The following is a 26,155-nucleotide window of genomic DNA, read 5'->3' on the forward strand; positions in this document are numbered from 1 at the left end:
ATCATGCTCTAAACCATGCAACGTGTCTATGCAACTTCAGCTAAGACATAGATATGGAGCTCTGTGTGTGGGCATGGATTCACAGAAACCATTTGATTTAAGGCGGGGGTGTCCAAACTTTTTTTTGTGGGCCAGAAGGAGAAATATATTTGAAGTCACGGGCCACACTCTGTAATAAAACAAATAATGAAATACACCACTTTAAATAATACTTTTTTCCTGATTATTTCATTTACACACCATTTTACTTCATGATGTCTCTTAATTAAAAATGCGCACTCTCTCCGCTTTTAGACTCTTTGGCCCGTTTTTCTGCGCTAGAAATGCGCACCCTCTCCGCTTTTAGACTCTTTTGCCCGTTTTTCTGCGCTGGAAATGTGCACTCTCTCCGCTTTTAGACTCTTTGGCCCGTTTCTGACACCTAGCGTTCAAACTTTGAATCTCACATTATAAAAACCTGCTTAACAGCGGGCCATCTTTCATTCTATTTCTAAAATAAATCAGGGGTGTCCAAACTACGGCTCGCGGGCCATTAGCGGCCCGTTTCCTGTTTTGGAGCGGCTCGCGAGTCGTAGTTTGGACACCCCTGATTTAAGGGATGATTTTATTGACTTCTAATTAAAAGGATATTTATTTTTAATGCTTAAACTGCAAAGGCCAGGTAGGTTGATACAGACATTTGATGTGTCCTTTTTATGTGTTTACACCATAGGACAGTTTCCCAGACAGGGATTAAGTCAGGGAAAAAGCCTTTTAAGCATTTTAAATTGTTAATATTGGGAAATGTCCCCCAGATGTTTGTGGACTCCACTTCGAATGAACGGATTCAACTATTTAAGACCCCCAGCATTGAGCTGTGGAGCAGTGAAACTGTGTTCTCTCAGAGATGATGAGGTGGGGTGATGATCATCCAACATCCTGAGCTCATTAACTCTCTTGTGACTGAATGCAATCATATCAAATATCTTGTAGACAGAGACTCCAACAAAAGTTGAATAAACTCTTTTTAATATCTTTTGATTTTAGAAGAAACAATGAATGAACAGATATCCCATAAGTTTTGTCCACATGTAAAAACTGGGACAAAATCCATGTTGCTTAAAACAGGAAATATGACATGCGGTTACAAATGCAGTTATATGAAGAAAATGCTAACATTTTAGCACCATACTATAAGAAATACAATACATGTGGCACCAAATATAATTTAAAGCTGGCTGATCTCGATATTTGAGTCTGATATCACGGCACATCTCTTTAGTTTAGAGCTTATACACCATGCCCTTTTGGCTCATCATTTACAACAAAAAATCAGAAAAAATATGGAAAAAGTATGGAAAATGACAATACCAAGTCATTAAGTGTTTTTTTTTTCTTTCTTTTTTTCTTAAAATGCTGGGAAAATATGTTGTCTTAAAGGCAGCATGTGCTTGCTGTTCTTAGATCTCAGTGTATTGTTGTTCTGCATTAATGCTGCATCACTGAAGTGTACTAACACACCCATATCACCCCTATACCATTAGAGATTCTGGCATTTTTGGACTTTTTGCTGATAAGAGTCTGAATGGCCTTTTTCTTCTTTAGCTTGTTTTTTTTTTTGTTTTTAATCACAACATACTGGTAATGGCCTACTCCAGATCCCTTAGAGCCCAGAGAAGGTTAAGCCGCCTCTGGACATGTTTAACACAGGGCTGCTCTAGTTATAATTAATAAGCCACTTCAATTTCTGAATCAGTTTTTCTGATTTTGCTATTTATAAGTTTATGTTTGAGTTAAATGGACATTGTTGTTTTATTCTATAAACTACGGACAACATTTCTCTCAAATTCCAAATAAAAAAATATGGTCATTTAAAGCATTTACTTGCAGAAAATGAGAAATGCCTGAAATAACAAAAAAGCTGCAGAGCTTTCAGACTTCAAATAATGCAAAGAAAACAAGTTCATATTCATAAAGTTTTAAGAGCCCAGAAATCAATATTTGGTGGAATAATCCTGGTTTTTAATCACAGTTTTCATGCGTCTTGGCATGTTCTCCTCCACCAGTCTTACACACTGCTTTTGGATAGCTTCATTCCCCTCCTGGTGCAATAATTCAAGAAGTTCAGTTTGGTTTGATGGCTTGTGATCGTCCATCTTCCTCTTGATTATATTCCAGATGTTTTCAATTTGGTAAATCAAAGAAACTTATCATTTTAAAGTGGTCTCTTATGTGTGCTTGATAAAGATAAGCCAAAGTAATCCCCCGCACATGTGGGTTTATGAGATAATGTTGAATGTTTTTTTGTTCTTTTTGGTGCATTGACATCTGGTGCAGGACTGGTGATCAGGGGTGTTGAGCTTTGAAATCATCATTATCGCACCATTATTATTATATATATATATTTTTTATCCTAAATTATTGCCTTGTTTGGAATGTTTGGCAGGCATGAAATACAATAATGGATACATATTAACAAATAAAATATTTTAGGTAAAAAGTAAATGCAAAGAACACTGCATTTTTTTATTTGCATTTTCCATACTGTCCCAATTTTATCTGATTTTTGGTTGTAAAGCGTTTAGAGTGTCAGTGGTGAATCTACCAATTCTTCAATGATCCACAAGAAGGCAGCAGAGCACTTAAAGCACATTTCAGGTGACTTGTATGCATAGACCAAGCAAGGGAAAGAAAATCAAGGCATGAAAGGTAAGGGTTACAGAGGAAGCCCGTCCGTAAGTGCATGTGTGTGGGCAGTGGAAAGGCCCTCAATCATTTTCTGGAAACTGATTAAGGCTCTTGTCAATCACAAAACCTCTGTGACCTCCTCACGTAAGCGACCGTGAGGAACCTACAGGTTTGGTTTGATCAACCTTATAATCTCAGAGACAGAATAATGGTAGGCTAAATAACTTGAAATGTGCACTTCCACACATTCAGCGTATCCGATTGTTCTCAAGCTGTGGTTAGATAAGAGTGCATCAAACGATAACTACTCCAAACATTTCATTGTTCCCATTTCAGAAATGTAAAACGTACGGGGCAATAAGACATAATATAATGTGCAGTTTTTTTAAATGTCATTACTAAAACAATATTTACATACACAAACTCAATCCTCTTCTGATTTATATACTGTAAATCACAGGTTACTCCTCTCAAAAGTCTCTGTTTGGTTTTTAGACTGCTGCACGCTCTCGGTTGCGTCTGAAGAGCGTTCCTAGTGTGCTGTAAGTAGTTTTAAAGTAACTTCAGTATAAATGCTTTCAGTGCAGTTTGTGTTGGTGTGTTTCTGTAGAGCACCTCTCTGTGAGTGCTCTAGCAGTTTACAGTGCTTTTTCCATTTGTGGTAAGGTTTTCATCCCCGCATCCATCTGTTTGGCAACGCTACGACCTGCGGATCCAGGGCACATTAGCTGTAGAAGGAAATGAAAAATAGGACATTATAAATCCAGCATACCTGCAGATATTAAGTATGATTGCATTTAATCATTTATGTTTTTCACTGACCAAAAAATTAATGCACCATGAAGGAGGTATGAAAAATCTAAGTGATTGTTTTTTTTTTTAAGATTAGATTACTTTTTTTATGTGACCCACTGTGTGTTTTTTTCATGGTTATAGATAAATGGTTACTTCAGTAATATGCATCTAGCACAGTTTTATTGTGTCATTTTTGGTGTGCTTATATAGGAAGAAAACAGGGAGGGTCAGAGTGAGTTTGTTAAGAATTTGCAGATTCCGCCCAAAATGTACATTAAATTTAAAGTGTTTTAAAGTCTAAGGCCCAATCCCATTTCACCCCTTGGCCTTAGCCCTTATCCCTACCTCTCTGTTTTGCGTGTGCACGCCGAGGGGTAGGGGTGTCCCGATTTTTCAGATGCACACTTCAAACAAAGGGATATGACAATCCCTGGTAAGAAACCCACAAATGTAAATATTTTCCTTGTTAAAAGTGATGATTAGCACTATATTGCCATGGTTTAGTATGTAGTTTTAATGTATTATGGCCAAATTCTTCATGACAAGTATAAAAAAGGTAGCTAGTAGTTTGTCTCAGTAGCTAGCTAGCTAGCTAACTTTTACGTTGTACCTTAAATGGTGGAACAGACATAAAAATACCGTAGAGTAAAAATACTGTATCACAATATTTAAAGACATTTTCAAAATACACAGTATTTATCACATTACCACTTAAATACTCGTATTCATAGTAAAGTGATTTTTTTTTTCAGCTTTTGCTGCACATCATCCAATTAATCAGGTTTAATTACGCTCTTTGTAATGGAACATATATTTAGGTCAGTGTTTTTAAGCACTGAAAAAAGAATACTGTCAATTTGATAAGAATATTTTTCACAACACAAATGCCTGCAGCATTTAATGTGGAATGGAAAAATAAAATAAAGCTAATCAAAGCTAATTAAGAAATGCACAATAATAATTAAAGTCTGCACCATCTCCCCCTTTCTAAAGACATATAATAAAGCCCTAAAGTTAACTAGTTATCCAGCGGCAGTTAGGTTACTGAACTTTAGCGCTCCTGATGTCGTATCGGGTTTTGACCCAATTCTTAAGGTGGAGGATTTCACCCCTTCTCCTTGTACTCTGTTCAGAGAGGAAGGGATACACTCGAACAAGTGGTAGGGCCAAGAGGTTGAAATAAAATTGGGCCTAAAGATCTATTACCACCCACCTGAGCTGAAGCTCGCTGTGCAACACAGGCCTTCTCCCCGAGCCGACCTGTAAACAGGAGAGACGCAGACCCGAGAGTTGTGGGGAACGTGGTTAAGTGTAGTGGAGACAAGGTGGGGAGGCAGATACAGGGTGGAACGCTGGCTGGAGGAGTGTGTGGGCTCGCCCTCCCACGTAACCCAGTAACCGCGTAAGCCGTCGGCACTCCCTTTCCACTGGAGCTTCACTGAGTCACTGCCCACTGTTCTGAGCTCCAGATCTGCTAGAGGTGGCAACACTGAGGGAGAGAGAGACGACAGAAAAAAAGAGAAGCTTAAGTTTCCTTTCTCAAAGAAAGGAATGCAGGAGACTGCTTGGCAGCAGCAGCAGCAGCAGCGTAATGTGTGGGTAGAACAACAAAGATGGCTTTCATCCCAATAATATACAATTAGCGAGTGTTCTTTTCCAGGCTTTTCGGGATTGCAAAATCTATTAGTAGGTTTTAGTCGTGGGTAATGTGAGGAGATGTTCTCATAACAGCCTCTTCTCCTCTACAAAAGGCTTTAAATCAGATTTGGAACATCACTGTGAAGTTCTGATGTTGGATGATTCGTTCTGGATCACAAATGTCACTCATTCTAACTTATTTCACAAGTACTGGATGGAGCTTAATCACTCTAGAGAACACATAGCCAGTGCTCCACAGCTGAACACTGGGGGACTTAATTGGATTGGAGGTAGTGCTGGGCGATTTTCATGATTAATTTGTTTAATTCGAATTACAGTTTTAATGCGATTTTCAAAATGGAGTTATCGTGATTTTACATACAGATGTTTTATCTATTTACTTTAAAGTATCTAATAACGCTACTCATTTCTGAAGTGTTTCTCCATCTTACACTGTTTACCGCCTCCCACAGACTAATGCACGTATATTTTCATTATGTGTACTGTTCCAGCACTTTCGACACAAACACCCGGTGGAATAAAGCATATATATTTAGCTAAAAACAAATCCTATCGCTTCTAAAAACTGTAGTGTCCTCGCTCTCCGGTGAGGATCTGTGATTAATGGTGAAAAACTATAATAATCTCTCCTTTAAAGTTTCTTCCGTGATTCATTTAGTGCGTTATTTCCCAATTTTTTAAGTCACAAACTCGCGTTCTGAGGTGTAGTCCGCAGTGTGTGTACATGAGGCCAGCACGTGATGTGAATAAATGGGCTTATGCATCGACTCAACCCAAAGCCTCTGAACACCAAACAGATATATAAATGTTTTGTTTTTTACAGGTAAATCTAGTTTTGAACCATTTCTTTGTCATCTATAGTTTGATTTTTAGTAAGGGGGGTAAATTGATTATAATCGATTTGTGAAAAAAATGAAGATTATTTTTTAGGCCACAATCGCCCAGCACTAATTGGAGGCCATGGTGTATAACTGAAGCAGGCCTGGAAAACAGAACAAATCTGTTTTTTTTATGGACACAAAATTTACAACCTTAAAACAGAAACAGTTTGGGCAGTATGGAAAAAGCAATGTTGCTTATGTTTACGTGTTTTTTTAATCACAGACAGTAAGAACTCAACCTGTTTCATGTTTTGTCTGGTCAATTTAATCAGTTTAATTTGTTAAAATACATCCACTCCTGCATTTCAGGCCTGCAGCACATTTTAAAAAGTGAGTCAGGTAAAGCATTTACCACTTTGTAATGCTGCCATTCCTTCTCACAACACTCAAAAGACATTCTGGCACTGAGCGATGTGCTAAAATGTTTCAGGTGTTATTTTGTCTCATTTTGTCTGTGCAACAACAGTTTAGAGTTGTCCTTGGGGCTTTAAATGGCCTTATTCTTTTAAAATTCTCCACACTGGAGAGTGCAGGAAGACCCGTCCAGTACCATACAACCTTCTTCCACAGCATTGCCTTTGTAATGTGTGCAGCATGTGGTTTTATATTGTCTTTTTGAAGCAGCAGCATACTGTATGTTGCTCTGTGCACTTTTCTGAATCAATGCTGCACCACAGAAGTGTACTGGCACAACCTTATCACATAGACCATAGTTTTTAAACTTGTTGAAAACACTCTGGATGTTCCTTTTTGTCACTGTTACAGTATCAATTTTTAAATGTCAAATCAATGCCTTTCGTGGATATTCCTTTTGTATTAAATCATGATTTTAATCAAACAATGTTTGAAATCACATCATTATATAGTTTTTATTTAATTAAAATATAACTTGCCCTAAAAATCGCTAAAAAAGTTCAAATATTTTAAATTGTAAGAATGGATATATAGATATATATATATAAGCTCTTTAACATGCCAGGATTATTGTCAATTGTCTGCCTGACTTTACACCACTAAATCTTAAGGATTTCTATTCAATCATTACATAAAAAAGCTCTACAGAAACAGAAAAAACACTACAGAAAAGCATAATTGTAATTGTAAAATGTATTCAAATAAATATGATAATGTCCAAATGTAATGAATAAAATCATAAAATTGGCTCTTTCCTGAACTTCATTTTAAAATAAATATTTTCCTGAATACAAATCGAACAGTTCATGTTGACCAGACAAAACATTAAATATCTTGTGTTCACACTGTCTACAATAAAGTTTTTTTTGCATTTGCATTTCCCATACTCATACTGTCACAACATTTGATCTGATTTGGAAAATGATTTAGAGTCATATTTTTACACCATGCTAAAATGTGCACTCTCTGTTGGAGCACTAATGTTTTATGATACACTGAATCTTTTCCAGCTTGACCTTAAACCTCAGAGAAATGAAACATTGTGGTATTAAAAAGGAATTCAGACTTACCATCCTGGGTGCACATTTTGGCAGATATCGCCCTCTCTTTGCCCATGAAGTAGTGGGCACTCACAGTGACCAGATACTGCGTGGCGGGCTGCAGGTTAGTCAGCACCGTGGAGTTCTGCCTGTTTCCCACAGTAACCACATGCACTTTTCCTGAAGGCAGGATGGAGTACTCGATCGTGTAGTTCTCCACAGACTCGGGCAGCAGCGGACCCCAGCTCACCCTCACACTGTTGATCGTTGAATCTGATACGGTTAACTGAGCCGGACTCTGCAGCTCTGGTTTAGCAGATGGAAAGAGAGAACATGCTTATAGAAAATAAATAATACCTAAATATGATTTAAATCATATTACGTATATCCGTCATTTTATATACTCATGCTGTTTCTGGATCATTTAATGACATTGAGATAAACAGAAGGACAGAGTTAAGCTGATACAGAGAATGGAAAATAAATTAATTTCTAGTCATTTATTACATACATTACATAACATAACCCTAAACCATATTTTTTTCAATTAATAGCTGAAATATGTTCCTTTTAAGTGATGAAGTATACCAGTTCTGCTTTAAAAAAATTATAAACAGTTCCTAACCATTAAAAAAATGAATGAAAACTTTATTGTGCAAATGTTTCTGCCTCTGCAGCGCCCTCTCAGGTTTAATTGTGCTATAGGTGAGAATGATGTGTCCGTGTACTTTGGTAGATACCACTATCAGAGGCACACTGATCAGTCCGAACATTTCTTCCTTCTGCCTCGCCCCTAAACCCATACATCACCCAGTGCCATTCCCAAACTACTTCTCCCATTTTTTAGCTTCTTTCAAATTTGAGCTATGGGTGGAGTTTGCAAAAAATCAGGGGGTTTAGTGCCCCTTTAAATAGTAGCCAACAAGATATAATCGCCAGTTTTTTAGTGGAAACACTTTATAAACTCAGATACATAACAGAAGCTCAGAATGAATATACATATTGTAGCAATAGGGATAATGTTATCCATAATAATATTTTTTATTTTCCTCATTGTCTTATTTTCTTATTTATTTTAATGAAATTTAACTACAGTTTAACTGAAGCTGTCAGATCAGTTTGTACACGGTTTGAAACTAAACTACAAAGCCATAAATTCACAAACCTGGTCTGTCCAAAGAGCCCTACAAGCTTCAAGTATGGCTACACTTGACCCAAAATCACTCAAGACGTATGAACCACAATCATCTACACCAGACGTCTTAAACTATGGGCCGTCCAATCCAGTTTCCAGTCCTGAACTTAATTCTTCATCCAAATATATCACATGATCCATTTCAGATTTTAAACTTCCAGTGAGAACAAAATCCAGGATCCTGATTTGAAGATCCATTTTGGAACCAAGATGGTGGCACAAACTTCCTTTATTAAAATCTGATATTTTAAAATTAAAATCCTGAGTATAGGTCGATACAATACTGATATTAAAATCCTGAGTACTGGTTGATCCGATACTGATATCAGTATCGTATCGGCCAATACAGGATTCGGTATCGCATTGGCCAATGCGATACCGATATTAAAATCCTGTATTGGCCGATACAATACTAATATTAAAATCCTTATACTGGGATTTTAAGGCTGACTATCGTTTAAAGATGGTGAGTGTCTTTAAACACTAACTAAAGACAGTCTACTTCAAGGACACTTTAATTCGTACTAATCTTGCTCCTATTAAAATTTGTAATCAGGCACTGTATAATGTATGTGCAGTATACAGTATTGCGTATCTTCTGTATCCAGGTAAACATACTGAGGTATCTCTGTACTGAAGCCTATTCACACTAGCTAGGGGATATTTTTGAGTGTATAAGAGCATCTGCTAAATGCTATAAATGTACATGTCAATGTCATATAGTCTTCATAAGCCCATCTCAAAGTCCCCCACAGGGCTTACAACCTTCTAAAATAGGTGCTAATTAATTCTGCCCATCTCGAAGTCACAGTCTGTCAAAATGTACCCAGTCTGATGTCAACCCCCTTATACACACCTTTATTTTTATATGTTCATTCTGTGAAAACCTACAGGGTTCCAAGAAGGATTTGGCCCTCGTCATATTAATAACACCTCTGACTTCACAGAAATCATATGATTCTTATTTAAATAAAATATATATAAATAATATACATAAATAATAATTTTATCATAACAGGGTGGATGGCTTAAGCTTCAACTCAGCTACGTATAAAGACAAAATGAGAAATATTAATTAATAATAATAATTCATATTATTCATTGTTGAACATGCAGCAGCAAGGGCCTTTAGTCCCTTGAAAATAAAACAGCATGAAGGTTGTGATGTCACTGATCAAAGTATACTTTGAGGCGTGGTTATCTGAAGATAACAGGGCGGACAGAGAATTGTTGGACATGTATAAATAGCTTGAAATTAACCTAGATGTATAATTGAAATGCCTACATTCTAAAAACTTAAAGTGTCAGTCCATATTATTTTGTTTCTAAACTGAAAGCAGAAGCATTTCTGAGTAAAGAAAGGACAAAATATTATGTTTAATGGTAAATGTGTGCTGGAATGACCATCCCTGCTAAGCCTAATATTGTTTATATTTATTCTAAAAACTGGGGTGTCAGGTCACTTTTTGCGGGAGTTCTTCTGGCCATGTCTCACGCCTTTATATATTTACATATTTACGTCACACATACAGACTCTAAAAGAGGATCCGCCTCAGTTTTACTGAACGCGAGTGGCTGGTGGAGCAATGGAGACTTCAGAAGGGGAAACTCAGAGCTCAGTAGCTCATTTACTTACACTGACAAAATTGACAACCGTATATATAATAACTCTCTTACATCCTCTGAAGACATTTCCCTCAGCAGTTTCTGACTGAGCATGCTCTCTCTTTCTCTCTCTCTCTCTGACTGAATATAACCTGGAATCAGTTTCATCCGCTCTGAAAGGAGACCGCATCACACCCGCCCAGTTTAAAATGATTCTTCCGCATGCTTTGTGCAATTACCTATTCTCACTAGAGAGGGCCCTAAATCCCCCAAATCGCAAAACGTACAGACATCAGCTTTAAATTAAGAACTAAACATTCTTCTATATTTGTAACAATGTGTAAATCTTTAAAAATAACGTTGTTATACTGTGTTATAATGTTATACTGATACTGACCCACTATTGTCTCATTTGGCCTTGTGGTGAAAGTGGCATTTAGCTTGTTGAAAAATTCCAGGTTGGACTCTGGGGAGAGCCTGACGATGTAGGTGGTGTCTGGATGCAGGTTGTTGAGTTTAGTGGATGTGGAGTTTCCAGGACGGATGATTCTCTGAAAGAGGACAGGCTCTGTTGATGATTTCGTACCTGGGCCTCCATCTGGACCACCAATTTCTGTGCGCACTGGTCCAAAGCGAATGTCGTAGTTACCAGTACCTGCAAGCACAGGCCTCCAGTGCAGCTCTGCTGTAGTAGTTGTGACATCTCGGACCTGCAGTCTCTCGGCACGGATGATTTCTGGGTAAACAGAGAGAGAGTGAGAGCCAGGAGAGAGTGAAAAAGCAATGAGAGAGAGAGAGTAAGTGCATCGCAATAACAGACGGGCCAACTCAGTCCACAGTGCCTTCAATTATTGTGCAATAACTTGGAATGCACCGAATATTTGGCAACCAAAAACACTGAATGTAATTTTTCGGTTGGCAAATCTTTTCGGTTGCCAAATATTCATGCATCCCTATTGCCTAAAGATTTAATGCACTGAGGAAAAGCAGAATTATTTCATACCAAGCAATAACTTGTTTATTTTAAGTCATATTTTAGTGTTTTTTATAATGGAGAAACACAGTATTTTTAAGCAGCAGCGGCAGACCCACAATCCTCCTTGTAAACTTGTAAACTGATGACTAGCATAGCACTACTGAGGTGAATTGATGATTAGAATAGCACTACTGACATCGATTGATGATTAAAATAACACTTCTGAGGTTAACTCATGATTAAAATAGCACTACTGAGATAAATTGATGATTAGAATTGCATTGCTGAGGTAAACTGATGATTAGCATAGCACTGCTAAGGTAAAATAAATAATTAGAATTGCACTTCTGAGGTAAACTGATGATTAGAATAGCACTTTTGAGATAAATTGGTAATTATAATTGCACTTCTGAGGTAAATTGATAATTAGTATAGAACTTCTAAGGTAAACTGATTATTAGAATAGCACAGTCAGTCAGAGGATGCTCCTGTAACAAACAGTCGTCTCATGAGAGTGCCTGATATAGTATCGTTTTTGCTGAGCTCTAGAAGGGCCACATAGCACAGACTGGATATTTCTGTAGACTGGCCTGGTGGTCTATGTATAACGTCTTATATACATGATGTGTGCACAAGTAAGTGTCTATAAGTACACACTTACGTGAGATCCAGTAAACAAGAAGAAGTGCTTTCTATTAATATCCATGTCTAACGCTCTGGGGGGGGCTTCACTGGGGGGAAGGAGAGAGTGTAATAATTTCTATATTATTAGATCCTTCTCCCGTTACAGTGTCTCTCTGCCTCTGTCCCCCTTTCCTCTGACACCTTCTAGTCCAGTACTGCTGTCTCAGGCTATTTGTGTCACAGCAGTCTGGCATAGAGGCCTACATTTCTCCAGCACACAAGGGCGGAGGCACAGATACGCCCACACCCACACAGCCTCTCTGCTCTCCTCTTTAAATATGTTTGCTGAGGACTAAGTGTAATTTTGCAGTATTAGGCTGCATAATGCATCTTAAAGGCCTGTTTACTTTCCCATTACCGTCAGTGTTTATGTAATTGCTGTGGAGAAGCCCTATAACTATAAATTATGTGAGTAACAGCATAATCTCTCTCAATATTTTAATCATGAATAAAGAAATGAGTGTTTTAACATTCCAATGATTCTGGAAAAAATTGGAAGAGCCTATTACAGCGCTGTAGGCCAGATTCATGAAGTGCACTGTCACATCTGCAGTGACATTAAGAAAAACTACTTACTTTTAATTTGCCTATGAGTTATTAATCATACTCTCATTCAGAAATATCTACCTATAAATGATGACTCTGAATGGACAAAAGTATCAGAACACCTGCTCAGTTATTTTTTCTAAAATCAAGTATATTTAAAAAAGAGTTTATGCTGATTTTATTGGATTTTTGTAACTTTTTTGTTAAGTAACAATCTCTACAGTACAGGGGTTTCTACTAAACTTTGGAGCTTTGCGATTACAAACAAAACAAAAAAATAATAATGCCTTATTAAAAAACACAATAATAAGCAGGTATATTTATGCTATATACATTACATTATCAGAACACCTGTTAATTCATTGAATGGTACAACATCTAGGGTATTAAAAATGTTTCTACTGGTTCAGGGGGTGTTCAGGTGTGTACACAAACATATGGGCATATCATCTGTATTTCATCTGTGTCATCTGCCACTGAGATGTGTGTTGAGTTTTGGCCACTGTGGAAAAAAATGGCTGTGTTCATACTGTGGTTATAAATATTATACATTTATAATCATCATACAAATTGACAATCATTGTCTAGTTATCAATGAGTTTAATTGTCTAATATCTTAAAAGTCCAAAATATTCAGTATTTGTCACGTCTTGGCCTCGTCTCGTGTCTCTGTGTGTCTTCCCCACGTGACCTGTGCTCCCCTGTGTCTCCCGTCTCAGTACTTTTCCACCTGTTTCTCATTTGTAGCTCTGCCCCTTCCCCAGGTGTTTCTAATTATAGTGTGTTTCCTGTTTCTTTAAATAGCCCTCCTCTGCCACTTTGTCTCCGTCGGTCTTTGCACCTTCCACTGTTGTCTGTCTCTCCGCGTTTCTGTGTTGCTAAAGCCCTAGTTCCGTGTTTATTCCTTGTTTGTTTCCCTTGCCCTGCTTAGTTTAGTTTTACCTTGTCTAGTTTAGCTTCTTGTTTATTTCCTTGTTTATTTCTAGTCCTTCTCTTGTATGTATTCCCTGTTTATTATTTTATTCTCTAGTTGGTTTAGTTTAGGTTCTCTGATTTGTTCTGGTTATTGGTTATTTTGTGTATTTATCCCTGCCCTGTTTTGTTTTGTATTTATTAAGTCTCTCGCTTGCTTCTTTGTTTATTTACTCACGGTTTGTTTGTTAGTTATTATTTTTATCGAGTTTAGTTCCTTGTTGTTATTCCCTGTTTGTTTATTCTTATTATCTCTTGTTTGTTTATGTTCTCTAGTCTCCCTCGTTTATTTTGGTTTATTATCCTTGTTACGTGTTTACTTGTTTCTTTGTTATTTATTTAATAAATTATTTATTTATTTCGCCCTACCTGCACTTGTGTCCGTCTCCTCGTCTACCTGCCTGGGTAAACCGTGACAGTATTTAGGTAATTGCCACAAAGCTATATTATTGTTATTATTGAATATCGTATTATTGAAACTACTGTTTTCAAAATACACCAGTATAAAATCACTCTATAATCATATTATTTTTAACTTAATAAGATATGCTACATTAGCTAATTAGAAGGAAGTCATAGCAAAATTAACATCCTAAATTCCTTTAACTGGAGTTATATAACTTAATTTTGGGAGTTTGATCCACGCCTTTACTCCTCCCACTCTCCGACCTATATAAACCGTCACTTCCTGTCTACCTGTGTGTCGAACAACCTCGCACCCACCTCCTCCCCAACTTCCTTCTTCATTTATTTTCTCCCTTTCTCCTCCTGTTTCTCTTCGTGTGGGGGGAGCTTCAGCTTCACGCTTTTCCAGCAAAGCTGCCCCGAACTCCTGTCCAATCTGAGTTCGCCCCCTTTCCCTTTTCCTTCTCTTTCAGTCAAGGGCGTGGGGAAATACTAGCAAATTGTAGTGTTGATCAAACCTTGTAGATGTAGCGTAGATTAAAAAAAAATTGTTAAAAAATATACTTACCAATAATAGCATTCCTCACGTCCTCTGTGATGATGTTCATATCTTCAATGTCTACAAAGTACAGGTGCTCCTCAGCAGGTGGGGACACTACTTCTCTCAGAATCTGGTAGTTCCCTCGCCCGGTGGACACCACCAGCACGGCCACGCCATCCTCCCGCAGTTCAGCCATTGGACCCTCCACATCCCCAGGCTCTATTCCATCTGTAAGCCACACCAGAACTCTGGGCAGTCCCTGCCTGGCTCCTCCAGGTGTGCCCTGTCTCAACACCCGTTCTTTGGCTATCACTAGAGCATCCTCAGTGTTGGTGTCTCCCCCAAGCTGTTTAGTCCTCTGCAGTGCTGCCTGAAGGCCCTGCTGGGAGCTGTAGGCCCCAAATCCAAACTCCAGGTGAGGCTCTGTCCCGACCTGCAGCAGCCCCATCCTCACCTGATCCGGCCCCAGAGAGAAGGGCGCTGTGAGATCCGACAGGAAGCTCAGCATGTGGGAGAAGTCAAAAGACGACACGCTGCCAGAAGAATCCAGCAGGAACAAGACATCTCCCTCACAGCAGTTCAGAACTGTGGGCGTAGAAATAACAGTCATCAGCTAAGCAGAGAAAATGAACAATTCTGCATTGTAAATAAAAATGAAGAACATCTACTTTTCATCTAGTAATATTTTCCCTAGTAATATTTCTACATCCTCTCAAGTAGAGGTTTTAGTTCCTGGTCTACCAGTGCGCCTGAAGCAAAAGGTTAAAAAGTGAGTGGAGTTCTAGAGTGTTTATACAACACATAGCCGGACTAGAACGTATTAGAAATGTCACAGACAGAAGAAGAGACTCAGTAACATTAAAAAATGCACTGACTGGGATAGAACACTTAAATGCAGACCTTATAACATACAGTAACAGTAAAACGTTTTAGATCGCCCATATTTTTAGTTGTCCAGAAGCAGTGCTGTATGATCCAGACAAGCTTCTTTTTTATAATCTTAGAAATGACTTTATTACTACAATTTACCTGTCAGACATCTATTTTGTCTTTTCACTGCTGAAACTGAGACCAGTGTTAAGCTGAGCTAAAGGTGTTGCCATGTGGGTCAGCCAGACGTTTTCCTGTACCAGTTTCCTCCAGTTTTCCAGAGTCACCACACTCTGGCTTTATTTTTTAATTTCTCAAAAGGAACAATTTATATTTTTAATGGTAACCAATTTATTTGTTATTATGATAAACATGTAAAAAGTGCAGTACAGTCTGTTCTATCACAGCTTTTATACAGACAGAGCCTTTGTAAATTGTCATTTGTTTGCATCCATTTTCACTTTATTTGTCAGTTTATTGCATTTTTTAACCAATTACTTGTTTACTTCCAATTTTTGTACCATGTTAGTTCACTGGATTTTGAACCATTTTTGGGTTATTTACTGGACTTAAAAAGCTGGGGCTGTTCTAAAACATTGTAGGGGTAGTGTATGCATATAAATAATTAACATGAAGTAACCAGAAGAAAATAATGTCTTATTTAGTTTTATAAGTAACTAATATATATTAATATATCCTTTATTTTTCCAGCTCTAGCCTCCATGTTCCTTGACTTGACATGAAGTTTCTATGCCCAACCACCATCCCATCTAATCCCTTTAACTCAGCCATATCTATTAGTTTGGTGTTTTAACACAAAGCTAATGTGGCCAGAACCAGAGTTCCCCAACATCTCTTAGAGTCTCTATGCGGATGGCTTTTGAGAGTTGTGGAATAATATATTTGTTGCAGGGTAAAATATGCCTGAATATGCCATCTGATGTCCATTTGATGATATATTATGGTGGATTTTCCACACTGGACCACCACCACCAGAGGTCTGATGATGGCTTGCAATGTGGAATTTTAAATAAAGTGAATTTTGGATAGCTGAATCTCCTTTTCCCCCATTGCAATGTCCTATATTTTCCCATCCGTATCCTCTGTGTACCATGGTGAGGTCCAGTTTTCAGTGACCCTCTAGCTCAAAGCAGAAGTTGCTGAAACTCCAAGCTAAAGTTCTCTCACAGTTCAAAATCTACCATATACTGACTGCATAGTAGTCCTTACATAGAGAGTGGAGTTATGCAATAACTGAATTTGGAAGGAGGAACATGTCTAAAGTTCACATCTAAAATCCTACCAAATACCTTCTCTACCTTCAATGATCCAGAAGGAAATTTTCCACAGCCCTCGGCCCACCACTATCCTGTCTCCTCCCTTTACCCCAGTCATATCCCTCAGTCTTGGCTCCACTTCTTAGGAAGGAATCTGACCTTCCATTCAAATCAGAAGCCACCTGAAGCTCCAACCTAGAGTCCTCCCAGTCCCGTTACAGTCCCGCATTGTGAACCATCATGATTCTAATCATTTTTCAGTGCAATAGCCACCAATAAACACCACATTTTGTAAACTCAGCCCTACTGCTCCGTCCAACCACCTAATTAGTGCAACCATATGAACTAAATATGGAGAGTTGCTGTTTTTTGTAAGAGAGGAAATGTGCAAGACATTAAATCCCAACCATTAATTTGTTTATCAAGAGGAAAGAAGGGCTTAATGACAGCATACCCTAAAGGGAAGCATGCACAGTTAAAGTAAGCCTGTCGTAAATACAGCCACATGAAAAACATGAAGAAACATCCTACACTCTTTAATTCATCATCCTTTGAATCTTCTTTCCCTTACTTGTTATTTTCAACTTTATTGGCAGGTTCCTTTGTAACTTTGTATTCTGTAACTTTATTTTGTATTGTGGATATGGTCCTTTTAGCCTTTTAGTGCTTTGGTGAACCCTCAAGAAATAATTTTAAGAGGGAAATGTTCCTAGACACACCTTAAGCTTTCTTAAAGAAGAACGCAAGTGTAAAATAGACTTTTGGTGTAGTAAAACATGATAAAAAGTGCTTACCTTTGATAAATAGCACACCTCAGTTCTCCCAGAACTTTCAGAGATCCAGAAATTTTACTAGTCCGCATAGTGTAGCAGCCGGCAATAATGTCGGTGCATGGAGCTGAAGCTAGCTTTGTTGGATGTGAACAGTGTTTTTTAATAAGCTTTTGTGCACTTTAGTTATTAATGCCTTGATTTAAATGTCAGGGCTCTCCGGATTCTAGCAAGGAGGTGTAGAGCCACTTTGAGCCTAGATAACGGTTGAAAAAGCAATTTATCTGGGCAAATTATGCCCCGTATCATCCAGTCTGAAGGGTGTTTGGACAAACTGGTACATTTTTTGGATCTTATAATGCTGTGGAAGAACGGAGGTGTGCTATTCATCAAAGGTAAGTACTTTACCTAACTTAAATGCATTCACATGAAGAACAATAAGAAACTCCCTACACTCTTTAATTCCACTGGCTTTGTATCTCCTTGCCCTCCCTCTTCATTTTCCAGGGATGTCCTCCCAGTTCACACACACACACACACACACACACACACACTTCCTAATTCAAATCCTAATTCCTCACTTCCCTCTCCCACGTCTTTGGAACAACGCAGTCACACAGTCATTAAACCTTTACAATGAGGGCGGTAAAACGGGGAGACCCACAGGCCTGAGGAGAAGGTCATGCAGGGAAGAGAGGGGAAACGAGGGAGGAATATGTCATTCGAGCTGGAACGGGAGCTCCAGAAAGCAAGTGATGAGGAAAGTGTCAGATTTATGGGTGGGGAAGAAAAAGAGTGGACAACGCTTTCATAATATTTAGAAAGAAAGAGCGAAGCTGTGATGATTTCGCCAATACTGCGAATTTCCTGGCAGAGAGAGCTCCTTAAGTTAGAGTTGAAAATAAACATAAACAGATGGTGCGCGAGGGAGCAGCAGGACTACTGGATACTACAGAGGGAGGAATAAAAGTGTGTGTAAAGAAGGGGGTGTTGTAGAATACGGGGGAAAATGAGCAAAAAGGGGGAGGTGAGAATTGGAAACCCCGTAAGAATAAACGGAAGGAATGCACATTGAGTCCAGAGGCCATACTGGCAAGAAAGAATGAGATCTGTGTGTGTGAGAGACAGACAGAGAGAAAGAGACGAAAAGAGAGAAAGAAAGAGAGAGACAACCCAGAGCCAGCCCAGTAATATCCCGCCAAAGTGCAGTCAGGACAGCTGTGGGCACTTGGGGCTATCTTGCACATGGTCAAATTATACGCCTCCTAATCACTTTCTGATGCCCACGTTTTGGTCTCAGACAAAGCATTAATTTTGTCTCAGAAAACAATTGGATTACAAAGCCTGACAGACAATGTGGTGTCCACAGTAATAATGAAATTTGTCTCAATAATAAACATACTTGATGAGCAAATTATTATTCATTTTTCTTTTATTCATTTGTGCATGATTCTTGGTTAGAGTGTTTTCAAGAATAAGACAGTATTGATAGCCCTGCTCATTTCTTCTTAAATCAAAGGTCAACATTAACTTTATTCTGCTTTTGTTGGAGTAACTTTTAGTAACTGTCTATTAGGGATGACTTGAAGACTAGTAGATTTTGGAAAACTGCTGTGAGAATTTGATTGCATTCAGCGACAAAAGCTTTAGTAAGGTCAGGATGTTGGACGATCACCACTGGATCTCATCCACAACTCCAAGACTCATCTCAAAAGGACAGAATGGTGCACAAACAATCATTACAGGGAATACAGCTCTACTAATGCACAGCTCAGTTCTGTTTTTCAAGTTTATCTTCTCCAAAGAATTTTATTGGCAACACATCTCTAAAAGGACTGTACAAGTTGCATGTGTCCCTTTGCAGATCTCTGTCAGCAATTTGTGGAGCTCAGTAGGTAGGATATACACCATTACTGTGGAGAAAGATTACAAGGGACAAAAATGCAATACATTTGGAGTTAATCTATAATACTTTTTGCTGGCAGTGGCCTTGACAGTAATGCACAGGTGGAGGATGGAGAAAAAGAATGGATTCCACAAAATACCATGGTCAAGAACTGCCAAAATACCTTTTAAAAGCCTAAAGCTTAATGGAGGATGGCTCTTTTATGGAGTATAAGGACCCACAAAAAAAGTATACTATAAAATCCACCATGGACATTTTACAAATCCTGACACTGTAGATGCCAAAGCATTTAAACAGGATCAGACACAGCAGTGCTGCTGGAGTTTTTAAACATTGTGTCCCCTCACTGTCCACTCTACTGCACACTAAAATCAGATATAGAAGCTGTAAATCTGTTGCTGCACAGATTGTGTTGGCCATCCTTTAGTCCTTTGTCAGTGGTCACAAGATGCTGCCCACAGTATGCTTATTGGTGGTCTATTATCAGTCCAGCAGTGAAACTGAGGTGTTTAAAAACTCCAGCAGCACTGCCGAGTCTGATCCACTCATACAATCAATGCATGTCAATGCAGCGCTGAGAATCACCCACCATCCTAAATAAAAGCTGCCCTGTGGTGGTCTCATGTGTTATAAATATACATTGAATATTATTTCTAAAAATACATCACAATTGTGCATCAGATACAGTGCTGATATTGTACTGCAGTCACTTTACAGTGAATCTTAAAGAATTCTTTCCAGCTAATGGCCAAGTCAAGATGACATGTGGCCTCTGAAACATGTCCTCGCACTCAGAGGCACAAAGACCACGTCACGGTTTGACTTATGTCCCTGCACTCCTGCTGTTTTCTTGTCTATCTGGGTTTGAATTACTGTGCAGCATTCACTGGATCAGCAATCAAATATACGAGCTGCTGGCTGGATCATGGCCCAGGTGGCGTAAATAAATTCCTCTGTGGGACTTTCTGACAGAGCTAAAGTGGGGCCTGATGGTAACAAGCATGCATGCCACTGTGTTTTTTTTTTTTTCAAGAACGCTTCCTTTGATGTAGGAATGCTCCGGGGGGAAAAGGAAAGTCAGGGATATGCTCATTTATGGACAAACAGAGTTGACTGCATGTTTGCACACTCACTCTGTCTTTTACTCTCTGGACACACACAAATTCTGTAAACACTATTCTATCTGACAAGCATGTTTTAAACCAAAACTGACCTGTTAAGAACCATCCATGTGGTCCCATGGGAAGGCTTTTGTCCAGCTAAATATACAAAATGAAAGATCTGGTAAGTTAAGCACTTTCTTATACAATTAGCATTAAAAAAAAAAAAATGCTCGGGAGATCACTGGTTCGAATCCCGTTTATGCAGCTTGCCATCAGCCGCCGAAGCCCTGAGAGAGCACAATTAGGCTTGCTCTCTTTGGGTGGGAGGATGGCACTCTCTTCCCACATCACTCCTTGGGTGATGTCTCTCAGTACAAGGCGTCTGTAGCAGCAGCAGTTTGAAAAGAGGCGGTGATTGACTTCACATGTATCGGAGGAGGCATGTGCTAATCTTCACCCTCCTGGTGTTGGGACATTACTAGTGACAGGGCGAGTCCTAATGAGTGGGTGGGGTAATTAGCCTTGTAAACTGGGGAGAAGATGGGATAAAAAAATAGAAAAATAAGAAATTGCAGTAATGAAACTTGGTGGGTTGTGCCAGAGGGTCATCTTTATTAATGAGTTCTTGGTGGAGACGACCAATAAAGGTGTGCAGGCATTGTGGTCAGTGCCAAGAAGGCCTATAGTGTCATGGTTTGTGGTGCAATTCGTATAATGACAGATTACGTTAGGTTTACATTGTTTAAGCAGTCCACTATTCCAACAGGACAATGCTCATCCACATACTGCTGCCATCTCAAGAGCTTGCCTTATAGACACACATACTATGCCATGGCCCGCCTCAGTATATATAATGACATGTCATTATGGATGGGTATCAGTGTGGGGGTGATACCAGCAGGAAATGCTGGATCAGATACCAGAAGGGGAAAAAAATTATTAATTAGACCCGATCCTGTTACAAATCCAGCCTGAAATAGCACACACTTGTGATATAATGCTGAAACTGGGTGTTTCTTCCTGAGGGGTAGAATCATCCTCATGGTAGTCTACTTTTAGATTCTGGTTTTAAGTTTTCAATTAAACACAGCTCATTTTAAAACTTACATAAAAGATCTGTATCAATATCAGACAAAACCCAAGATTTCAGTATAAATGGTTATGGGTAATGGTTAATGATTTATGGTTCAGTAAATGGTTAATAATATTATAGCAATTTGTACAAATATGTACAAAACGAGAAAATTTTACCATATTAGTCCAGTACTATCAGCACTGCACTGGCTTCCAGTCAAATTCCGCATAGACTATAAAATTCTCCTGTTAACGTATAAAGCCCTACACGGGCTCGCTCCTGAGTATTTACAAGACCTCATCTCCTGTTATGAACCACCGCGAGCAGATTCAGGGGTTCATGGACAGAGGAAATTGTGGTAAACTGAGATGCTGGTGCTGCTGTTCTCCCACTGCACACGGTCACTCAGGTTTGTGGACGGTGGAGTGGGTGGATGCCAGTGTTTCAGGGAGCCTCCATGTCTATGTTACCTTCTGGCTCTCTGCCTTTAGTTAGGCTGTTTTATTTAGATCTGCCGGAGTCATTAGCCACACTCTGATAATATTTTATATTCCCTGTTTTACATAAATCCAGTCAAAACTAATTCCATCTCTCTGCCTTCCTCCGAGTTACTGACTGCCCACCTGTCTGACCCGATACCGAGGGATGTTGGACCCTCAGGCTCTCATGTCCTCTGTCTGGCCAGACTGGAAGTTTCTGAAGTCAGCTCTTCTCCATCCACCACCACAGATCAGCTGCTCATCATCCATCTTACTCTATAAGCCATTAGTGGAGCTGCTATACACCTGAATATATCAAACCTATGTGGATGTATGAAAGACTTTTTAAAATTAATTTAAAAGCCATTTGACCAGTGGTAGGATGGTCCCCCCTTTAATGTGAGTCTTGGTCCTCCCAAGGTTTCTTCCTCCTCCTGCAGCTCTGAGGGAGTTTTTCCTTGCCTCCGCGCTCACTGGGGGTTCTGTATTATGTATATTCTACGTTTAATGTTTTGCCTGATTCTTTGTCCTGTAATCATGTTTCTGTAAAGCTGCTTTGTGCCAACACCAGTTGTAAAAAGCGCTATACAAATAAATTTGATTTGATTTGATTTGATTTGAAGGCAGAGAAGAGACAGAAATCTCCATCTTTTTCTGTACTGAACTTAGCTAAGAAGATAATTATGCTTTAAAGAGTGTTTTGGGTTGTGTCGTAAATGATGCACAATAGAGGACCAGTTAGAACTGAGATAATGTAATATATAATATTATATGTATTTTATATATATTATTTGTCAAATTAGGTAGGTGTAGATATAACTAGATGATTTCATGTAGGGATGCACCATAATGTACATTTCTGGCCTAAACCAAAACTAAACAAAATTAAACATTTCGAAAAGCCGAACATTGATAGGATTTCAATAATTTTGATAATTGTTTACCATTGCATAAATAAAATAATATCAAAAATAACTTATGACTTGCTTTAAAAGCAATTACAAAACTACAGTTTAAAATACTATAATATTGAAGACTTATCCTTTTTTAAAACATCCCAGTAGGCACAACAACAAAGCCCAAAATAATGTTCAGGGCTTTCACTTATTCATTTATTCTATAAACAAAGAAAATGTTTTTTTTTTGCCATATATGACTAATTTATTTGCATTTTTTAAATTGCATGTTTAAATAAATTATTTGATTTAATGTCGGAACATTGATATTTACATTATCAACTGTACAATAAATGGACATAAGTTTATTTGTAAGTGTGCTTATATAAGAGTATACTTGCTTGTTGCATTACCATTGTGTCAGCGGAATTTAAATGGTCTTAAAATGACAATAATATTATGTATCGCAATAATTTCTGGATCAATATACCATCCATATTCTTTTTAATTGTGACAGGCCTTCTGATGTCTGTTAGGCAATGTTAAATAAAGTTTGTTTTAATTTTTTTTTCAATCATTAACATTAAGGAAAATAAACGTACTGTAACCAAAAAAATATTGTTTATTCAATGTTCTTTGCTGTCAGGGCAAGCATTTAATAAATGCTAGCCTATTTCAGTGGTGAGGTTTCTTCTAGTACAGAAAAAAAAATTGTGCACATAAATGAATTGTGTAATATCTACCAGCATTCTTCCCAAGAAATGTACAATAATACAATAACAAAATTCCACACATGAAAAAAAAAATAAGAGACCCCTTTCCAAAATAAGAAACCAATCTTGTTGAACTGCTTGAATTTTTGCACCAGGAGTGGCATAAAGTTATCCAAAAGCAGTGTGTAAGACTGGTGGAGGAGAACATGCCAAGCTACATGAAAACTGTAATTAAAATCTAGGGTTATTCCACCAAATATTGATTTCTGATCTCTTAAAACTTTATTAATATGAACTAGTTTTGTTTGCATTATTTAAGGTCTGAAAGTTCTGCATCTTTTTTGTTATTTCAGCCATTTCTCATTTTCTGCAAAAAATGCTCTGATTTACGATATTTTTATTTGGTATTTGGGAGAAATGTTGTCTGTAGTTTATAGAATAAAACAACAACGTTCATTTTACTCAAGCATATACCTATAAATAGCAAAATCAGAGAAACTGATTCAGAAACTGAAGTGTGCTCTTTATTTTTTCCAGAGCTGTATGTAGAGTGAATGACCGCCACTGACCTGAAACCACGTCCGTGTCCTGAGCGCCTCCTGCCCGCAGGTAAAGGCTGAGCAGCAGGCAGGTGAGCAGAGCTCGGAGCTCCATTAGCCCTGGCGCTGTGTTGACAGATAAACACTGTAGAGTTTCAGGTGTTTGAGGTGTTGTAGCTCTGCAGCCTGATGAAGATGTCCTCCTCAGAGAAGAAGCATTATTTAACACCTTCTCACCGTCAGGGATTAAGACTTCCTCACTCACTGTGTGAATAATGAGGCTCTCAGAGACTTTTCCAGCACTTTCTGTGGATGAAAGTTCTGCAGGAATGTCCAGCCCGCACACCTGTACACGATTAGCCCTCCGCTGGCTGTTTTTCTCTCAAGCTCTGCTGGCTTTTCCCTCTCCTGTCCTCTCCTGTAAAACCAAAAACAGGCTGTGAGAGCTGCGCAGCTACCGAATCCTCCACCCGGACCCTCCCTCTCTCTCTCTTTCTCTTTCTTGATCACTCCCTCTTCTCCTCTCATGTCTTAGTTTAGACGACTGGCCAGCCTTCACCAGTCTGGAGCTGCTCCCAGTTTTTGGTCATTGTGATCTTTCCTCATGTTAGTCACCCTTCAGCTCTCTGTATAGCCTGAGGGCTGCAGCTACAGCAGGGCAGTGCCTTCTTTCTGTACAGTGAGTGGTAAAGTACTCAGATACATGATCAGGAGTGGAGAAAAAGAAGGGGGGAGGGGATGGGGGTCTGTAAAGGTTCTTTAGTAAGGCAACAACTCAAAAAACAGAGGTGGAAAGTAACTAATTACATTTACTCACATTACTGTAATTAAGTAGATTTTATGAGTAATTTGTCATTTTTAAAGTAGTTTTTAAAATAGGTAATTTTACTTTTACTCAAGTACATTTTGACACAAATAATTTACTTCGCTACATTGGACAACTCCCCATTACTGAGTAAAAAATAAAACGCAGGGGAAAAAAAACAAATTCTCTGAATATTTTTTTTTTTTATTTTGTTCTCCATGGCAGCGCAGCTGAACTTCTTCATGCAGTGTTTATTACAGTTAGTGGGAGAGATGCTGTGTAAATCAGCTGTGCAGGCTAAGGTTTGTGCGAGGCTCTGGGGAACCGATGTTCTGTTGAGTTATGCTACCCATCGATACGTGCTTTTTTACACCACTGCGCATGCGCCGATGTTTTCATGTTTTTCATAATAATTCCTTAAGTTTTTATAAGGAAAATCTGCTTGGATGTAAAAAAAAATCAGGTAAACAAAAAGCAGTTAAAGCATAGCAATGGCAAGTTCAAAAATAATAATGAACTGTAAAACTATAACTATATGGTCTATAGTCACCTATATGACCATAACTTTTTAACAGCAAAAAAAAATAATCATAGAAACCTATGGCACTTGTTCTTGAAAATGTTTTATGCAGTGGTCTGAACAAATAATGCCTGAAAGGTACAAATTATTTAATTTAATATTTATTTAATTTATGATTTGTTGTACTTTTTTACATCCAATAAATAAAAGTAACTATGTAACTTTTACTCAAAGTACATTTTAAATTGAGTACTTTTTTACTTTTAGTCAAGTAGATTTTTAGATGGGTACTTTTACTTTTACTCGAGTTGAATTTTAGCAAAGTAAAAGTAATTTTCCTTAATTACAATTTTTCAGTACTTTTTCCACCTCTGTCAAAAACACTTCTACTGTGTTTATTTAAAGGAGAACTCTGGTCTAAAATGTATTTTAGTGTAGTAAAACATGATAAAAAATACTTACCTTTAAAGAAAAGCACATCTCTGTTCTCCCACAGCGTTCCTGCATTCAGAAATTTTAACAGTGTGTCCAAACACCCTTCAGACACGGGGCATAATTTGCCCTGATAAATCGCTTTTTCCACGTTATTCAGCTCAAATTAGCTCCACACTAGAATCAGGAGAGTCCTAACATTTAAAACGAGGCATTAATAACTTAAAAAGTGCACAAGAAGCACAAGACTCCGCATAGTCTATGTATTTATATGTCTATGAGGTGTGGAGTTACTTTGAGTCTGAATATCGATGTAAAAAGCGATTTATCGGGGCAAATTATGCCCCGTGTCACCCAACATTGTTGTATGGATCTGATTGCATTGAGCCA

General features: G+C 38.3%; 1 protein-coding gene across 3 annotated transcripts; it reads right to left on the minus strand.

The window, feature by feature from the left end:
* Window positions 1–991: 991 nt before the first annotated feature.
* Window positions 992–24,641, minus strand: vwa1 (von Willebrand factor A domain containing 1). Of its 3 annotated transcripts, XM_007246237.4 has the most exons (7): window positions 24,039–24,641; window positions 14,408–14,965; window positions 10,843–10,992; window positions 10,654–10,722; window positions 7,487–7,762; window positions 4,676–4,951; window positions 992–3,395 (listed from the first exon to the last, which is right to left on the minus strand). In XM_007246237.4, exons 1-7 carry the CDS (start codon window positions 24,121–24,123, stop codon window positions 3,367–3,369), a joined length of 1,443 nt encoding a protein of 480 aa, XP_007246299.3. In that variant the 5' UTR covers window positions 24,124–24,641; the 3' UTR covers window positions 992–3,366. The 3 variants fall into 3 exon arrangements, with proteins under 3 accessions (XP_007246299.3, XP_007246298.3, XP_022541479.1); XM_007246236.4 differs by having other exon boundaries at window positions 10,654–10,992; XM_022685758.2 differs by lacking the exon at window positions 10,654–10,722 and having other exon boundaries at window positions 10,912–10,992; window positions 24,039–24,640.
* Window positions 24,642–26,155: the final 1,514 nt, after the last annotated feature.

Source organism: Astyanax mexicanus, chromosome 13, assembly GCF_023375975.1.
Source record: "Astyanax mexicanus isolate ESR-SI-001 chromosome 13, AstMex3_surface, whole genome shotgun sequence".
In the NCBI taxonomy this organism is placed as follows: domain Eukaryota; kingdom Metazoa; phylum Chordata; class Actinopteri; order Characiformes; family Acestrorhamphidae; genus Astyanax; species Astyanax mexicanus.

Bases quoted from the DNA above. Each gene is read 5' to 3' on its own strand.
- vwa1 (XM_007246236.4), bottom strand. From the start codon at position 24,123: ATGGAGCTCCGAGCTCTGCTCACCTGCCTGCTGCTCAGCCTTTACCTG. The intron at 14,966-24,038 runs GTCAGTGGCGGT...CTACGCCCACAG, and splicing joins GGACACGGACGTGGTTTCAG to TTCTGAACTGCTGTGAGGGA. The intron at 4,952-7,486 runs GTAAGTCTGAAT...TCTCTCCCTCAG, and splicing joins CAAAATGTGCACCCAGGATG to TGTTGCCACCTCTAGCAGAT.